At 35.5% G+C, this 6910-nt stretch overlaps 1 protein-coding gene across 1 annotated transcript; it reads left to right on the top strand.

The window, feature by feature from the left end:
* Positions 1 to 6198: 6198 nt before the first annotated feature.
* Positions 6199 to 6561, top strand: LOC127080117 (secreted RxLR effector protein 161-like). Its single transcript, XM_051020444.1, has one exon. The coding sequence runs from the start codon at positions 6199 to 6201 to the stop codon at positions 6559 to 6561; it is 363 nt and encodes a 120-aa protein (XP_050876401.1).
* The last annotated feature ends 349 nt before the right edge of the window (positions 6562 to 6910 follow it).

Here is a 6910-nt window from a genome sequence, read left to right as displayed (position 1 = left end):
GTTATAGATGGTATCAGAGCAGGTTGATTCTCGATCTAGCCTTGAAACATCATAAGTAAATCTATTCTTGCCTCATATGTGTGTTTAGCTGACATGATTCTTAATATCCCTGTATGTAGTATTGGGCCTGATCAACCTAATGATATGTGCTTGGTAGGTAGGATCATGGTTGAGCGACCACGAGGACTCCAAAGTGTGGGTGGAACTTATGCTTTGAGGGTAGGCTCAAGCCAAAAGTTAGAAAGTAAGGGGAACCAGTTGGATCAGTTAAAGTTTCAGTAAGAGTTATGATTTCGGTAATGTAGAATTGAAGGGTGGTTTGTGGTTCAAGAAATCCGGTAGTGCTGATGGAGTCGGGAAGTTGAGGAGTTCTATCGGATGAGTTTGTCAGAATTTTGAGGAATAAGTAAATTTGCTAGTGGAATAAGATATACCCACTGATATGGAATAAGTATTGTAAGTAATTCCGTATGATGAAGGAGAAAGGATGGTTATGTTGCATGTATGTCATAAGGTCTAGAAGTGAGATAGTGCATCGGCGTTTCAATTTCTAAGGTCACTAGAGTATTTTGGAAGAAAGAGAGTACTTCATGGAGTATATTTGGAATGGTACCTTGCAACTGGTTGAGAAGTTAAGAGAGACGGACGTTCAATTTTGTGGGAGCCTAAGGTAGTGGTGAAGTTTAAGGAGAGACTCGATGACATGACTACCTATTTCAAGTGAAACAGGTATGCACCAAATGGAGGGTAGAAGATAAATCAAGTATATTCAATCTTAGAAGGGAGATCAGATTCATGATAGCTAGTAAGAGTGTGAAGACAAGCTTCCTACAAGATTTTGATGAATACAACATATCAAGCTCTCCATATCAAAAGAATGGAAAAAGAAGATCATTTCAACATTGCTCAAGTTTTTCATGGATCTAGTAAAGGTATATGGAATTCTTGACAATATACTCCTAGTGCTCAAAAGTTTTTATCATACATTAATATGATCACTCTAAACTTTTTCTATCATGATTATTAGTTTTAAAGGGATGTTTAAAAATTGCATATTCAAAAGTGTTTTAACTTAGAAATTTTTTCAAAGTTTTAGCTGTGTCAATCGATTGATGCCATATTACTATGGATTGATCAAACTTTCTGTTTTAGAATTTTTTTGTTTTTAAAGCTGGACCAACCGATTGGTGCTGTATGTCAATCGGTTGATCTTAGTGTTTTTTTTCAATATTTTACTTCTGTCAATCGATTGGTTACGAGGGTCAATCGATTGATGCTGGAAAGTTTTTGAAAAATCTGAAATGTTATTTCACCATTCTTTGCACCAATTCATCATAACTCTTCATGGCAAAAGCTTACATCTTTTCATCAAAAAATCTCTTATTTCTTTTCTAACCATTGCCATGTTATGATTGAAGGGATGCATTCATACTATAAATAATCTTTATATTTTCATTTCAAAATTCACCTCTTTCAAATCAATTTACAAAATCTCTATACATTCATTTTCATCTACATTTTCATATTGAGATACTTTTGAAAAAGAATTTTCATATCATTTTCTTCAAAAGTACTCTTGAGCACTTAGAGATTATTTTGTCTTGAACCTTCATATTGAAAGAGAATAAGATTTTAATCAATTGATTAAAGTCTTATCGAATACAAATAGTCATATTCATTCACAATTACTTTGTAAAATCCTAAGTACCAAGGGTTGTTTGGTTTTAGGTGTATTGCTTATTATCCAAGATTGTTGGATATAAGTGTCAAGAAAAGGAAGGATTGTTTTTCTTTTCTTGTGAGTTAATTTTTCAAGAGGAATGTTCTTGATTACTTAGTTAGAGGCTTTCTTTAGGAAATCTAAAAATAATAAAATCTCTTACGCATTGTAAGGGGACTGGAGTACTCTCAAGTTGTAAGGGGAACTAGTATAATTCTTGGTGTTCTTTACTTTCCGTTCTTTACCGCTTTCAATATCATACCAATCTAGAAAAGAAAAGAACCTTTATCCATCAAATCCGAATAAATTTTCTAAAGTCCTAATTCACCCCCCTCTTAGGCTCATTCCTAACTTACATTTGGCATCAGAGCAGGTTCTGGTAACTTGCTCCACAGATCCAGAGAATGGCTTCTGCAAGCGTAAACCCGGTGTTTAAAGATTGAGATAGTAGCAAAAAACCACCTCTATTTTCTAGAGAATATTTTGACTTCTGGAAAATCCGCATGAAAGCACATCTAGAAGCACAAGGAGTTGGTATATGGGAAACTGTAGAAAATGATCCGCATAATCCGACAAGTGTGGTCAATGGTGTTGGCACCCCAAAGATCAAAAGCTCGTATGATGAAGACGATAAGAAGAGAATACTTAATGAGAAGAAGGCCATCAATATTCTTCAAAGTGCATTAAGTATGGACGAGTTCTTCCGCATATCTCAATGCAAATCTGCGAAAGAAATATGGGATACTTTGGTGGAGACTCACGAAGGAACCATTGAAGTCAAAAGATCCATATTAATCACATTGAGTCAAGAATACAAAATGTTCATAATGCAGCCCGAAGAATCCATTGTTGCTTTACAGAAAATATTTGTTAACTTAACGAATCACTTAATTGCTCTTGGAAAGACCTTCACAAATGATGATCTCAACCTTAAAGGTCTACGATCCTTGACGAGAGAATGGCAACCTAAAGTTACGGCCATATCGGAGAAGAAAAGTATTTCTACAATGACGTCCGTATCATTATTCGGAAAACTCCAAGAACATGAACTTGAACTTGGACGACATGAAAAGCATGAAAATCTGGAAAAGAAATCCAAAATAATTGCTTTAAAAGTTGAATCAAAGGAAGAAAAAGATGAGGCCGCATTGGAGGAAGATGAAAATTTCATGCTCCTTGTTAAAAGGCTTGGTAAGTTTTTTGGTAAAAATGACAAACCTTTTCATGCTAAAAGAAGTAAACATTTCAGGAAAAGGGAGGCTTCCACTTGCACATAAGAAGTCACATGTTATGAATGTGGAAAGTAGGTCATATAAAACTAGACTGTCCAAGAATCTCAAAGAAATGAGGCTTTAAAGGCAAGAAGGATTTCAAGAACCAAAGGCGTATGTTGCATGGGAAAATAATGAGATAAGTTCTTCATCCGAATTGGAGAGCGACGAATGTGCAAACTTAGCATTAATGGCTTCACACCACTCTGACGATGAAGAAGATGAGAAAGTAGCAACTTTTCTCTTTTCGATAGTGATGCACAAGGTGCTATAAATGAACTTCTTTAAGAATGCAAAATTCTGTATAAAACTATATCATCTCAAAAGAAAACAATTTCATCTTTAGAAGGAAAAATCATGACAATTGAAAGAGATGTCAACGATGAAAAACAAAAGATGATTAGTGAAAAACATAATTTTGTATGTAAAAACTGTGAGTCACTTTATTTCCAAATTGTCCAATTAAAAATAGTTCTTGAAAGATATGAAAAAGGACAAATTGGATTGGAAGGAGTCCTTAGCTAACAAAGATATTCAAATGATAAAAGTTGTCTTGGTTACTCAAAGTTTTCCAAACCAAGTACCAGTAAAACCATTTTTGTTAAGGCTAAGGATCAACCATCCAAAGAGAAAGTAAAAAATTCCAAAGTTGTTCATCACTATCCTAAAAATAAGAGATTTCCTAAAAAGAAATCTTATGTTCCTAGATATAGAAGCAACTTTGAACCTACTTGTTTTTATTGCGGAATAATTAGCCATACACCAAACGCGTGCTATGTTAGAAATTTCAGCGTAGCAAGTGGGCATTATGTATGGGTAAAGAAAGGCACTAATTGTGAAGGACCCAAAGCAATTTGGGTACCTAACAAAACTTAATTTTTTTATGTAGGTATGTTTGAAAACCACTTCAAACCTTTGGTATCTTGACAGTGGATGTTCCAAGCATATGACGGGAGACATTAACATATTTTCAAATCTAGCATTAAAGGCCAAGGGTTATGTCACATATGGTGATAACAACAAAGGGAGAATTATTGGCATAGGCAAAGTTGGAGCACCACCTTTCACATCCATTGAAGATGTCCTTTATGTCGAAGGACTAAAGCACAATCTTCTAAGTATTAGCCAACTTTGCGACAAGGGCTTCAAAATCAAGTTCACCATGGATGAATGCTTGATTGAAGATGAAGTCTCTTTTGAGGTAAAACTCAAAGGTACAAGAATTAATAACATATTTATGATTTCCCTTGATGACGTTTCTTTGAAGGTAAAATGTCTTATGGTGAGCAATAATGAGTCATGGATGTGGCAAAAAAGATTCGCACATATTCATATGGAACACTGGAATAAGATTATAAAGCATGATCTTGTTATTGGTTTGCCCAAGATAAAATCCGTCAAAGATAGACTTTGTGATGCATGTCAAAAGGGAAAACAAACCAAATCAACTTTCACAGCAAAGAATGTGGTGTCCACTACAAGGCCACTACAATTGTTACATATGGACTTATTTGGTCCATCAAGAACAAGAAGCTTCGGAGGTAATGTATATGCCTTAGTTATTGTTGATGATTTCTCTATATACAGTTGGAATTTCTTCTTAGTGCATAAAAGTGATGCATTCAAGGCGTTCAAGAGATATGCAAAGCAAATTCAAAACGAGAAATCTCTATCTATTGCCTCCATAAGAAGCGACCATGGTGGAGAATTTCAAAATGCCTCCTGCGAAGAGTTTTACTAAGAACATGGAATATTTCATAATTTATCGACACCAAGGACCCCTTAACAAAATGGAGTGGTGGAAAGAAAGAATGTGTCACTTGTGGAACTTGCAAGAACAATGCTTAGCGACTCAAATCTTCCAAAGTAATTTTGGGCGGATGCGGTAAGCACGACATGCTATGTAAGTAATAGAATTATTATTAGACCTATCTTGAAAAGACCCCTTATGAACTCTTCAAAGGAAGGAAACCAAACATCTCTTACTTTCACATTTTTGGATGCAAATTCTTTGTCCTCAACAATGACAAAGACAATCTAGGTAAGTTTGACGAGAAGTCCGACGAAGGTATATTTATTGGATATTCACTTACTAGTAAAGCATTTAGATATATAATAAAAAGAACTTTAAAAATTGAAGAATCTATGCATGTTACTTTCGATGAATCTAACCCCTCCAAGGAGGATATTATTTTGTGTGATGATGATGATATTGTAGAAGTTCCTCAAAAAGATACTTCAAGTGGAAATAATGGTGATCAACCAAAACATCAAGATGATCCAAAAACAAATGATAATGATCTACCTAAGGAATGGAGAACTCATCCGGAGCATCCAATTGATAAAGTCATTGGTGATATTAGTCAAGGTGTTGCAACAAGATTAAATCTCAAAGATGCATGCTTAAATATGGATTTTGTCTCACAAGTTGAACCTTCCAAAGTTGATGAAGCTTTAGGTGACGACCAATGGATGATTGCTATGCAAGAAGAGTTAAACTAATTAGAAAGGAATCAAGTTTGGGAACTTGTCCCTAGGCCAAGTGATAAACACATCATAGGTACCAGAATGGTGTTTAAGAATAAGCTTGATGAGAACGGTATAATTGTTCGAAACAAAGCAAGGTTGGTGACCCAAGGATACAAACAAGAGGAAGGCATTGATTTTGAAGAAACATTCGCCCCGGTTGCAAGGTTAGAAGTTATCCATTTATTACTTGCTTATGCATGTTCATTAAGTTTTCAATTATTTCAAATGGATGTTAAGAGTGCATTCTTGAATGGCTACATCAATGAAGAAGTCTATGTCAAACAACCCTCGGGCTTTGAAGACTTCAAAAATCCTTCACATGTTTTCAAGTTGAGGAAAACTCTTTATGGTCTAAAGCAAGCACCTAGAGCATGGTATGGTCGTCTCACCAATTTTATTTGTGAAAAGGGATTTGAAAAAGGTAAAATTGATAAAACCTTGTTTACTAAGAAAATAAAAGGTAACACTTTATTGGTTCAAGTCTACGTTGACGACATCATTTTCGGCTCAACAAAGAAAGAAATGTGTGAAGAATTTTCATCAATGATGCAAGGAGAATTCGAGATGTCCATGATGGGTAAGATGAACTATTTTCTTGGACTTCAAATTAAGTAACTGAAGGATGGCATCTTCATCAACCAATCAAAGTACTGCAAAGAGTTGTTAAAAAGATCTGACATGGATAGCTGCAAGGCAATGTCTACTCCGATGGGATCTGTATCTTATGTTGATCAAGATGAATTAGGTGTTTCGATTGACATGAGAAAGTGTCGAGGTATGATTGGTTCCTTACTCTATTTGATGGCAAGTCGTCCTGATATTATGTTCAATGTGTGTCTATGTGCTTGTTTTCAAGCCAATCCAAAAGAATCACATCTCACCGTTGTTAAGAGGATCATGAAGTATCTCAAGGGAACAACAAATGTCGGTCTATGGTATCCTAAAGGTAGTATTTGTAAATTAGTTGGTTATTCTGATGCTGATTATGCAGGAGGTAAAATAGATCGAAAAAGTACTAGTGGTACATGTCACATCCTGTGAAATGCATTAGTATCGTGGGCTTGCAAGAAACAAGCGTGTGTTGCTCTAACCACTACCGAAGCGGAATACATAGCAGTAGGTAGCTGTTGCGCTCAAATACTTTGGCTTAAGCAACAACTTCGTGACTACAGACTCGATCTTGGATGCATTCCTCTTCTTTGTGACAACACAAGTGGAATAAACATTACAAAGAATCCAGTCATGCACTCAAGAACCAAACATATTGACATTCGACATCATTTTCTTCGTGATCACGTGCTTCAAGGAGATGTCGAAGTCACATTTGTGGATACTCATAATCAACTTGCCGACATCTTTACAAAACCTTTGGCACGAGAACCGTTTTACA

This window comes from Lathyrus oleraceus, chromosome 5 (genome assembly GCF_024323335.1).
Source record: "Lathyrus oleraceus cultivar Zhongwan6 chromosome 5, CAAS_Psat_ZW6_1.0, whole genome shotgun sequence".
NCBI lineage: Eukaryota > Viridiplantae > Streptophyta > Magnoliopsida > Fabales > Fabaceae > Lathyrus > Lathyrus oleraceus.
Note: the sequence above shows the minus strand (reverse complement) of the source record. Positions and strands in the feature narration are given on the sequence as shown.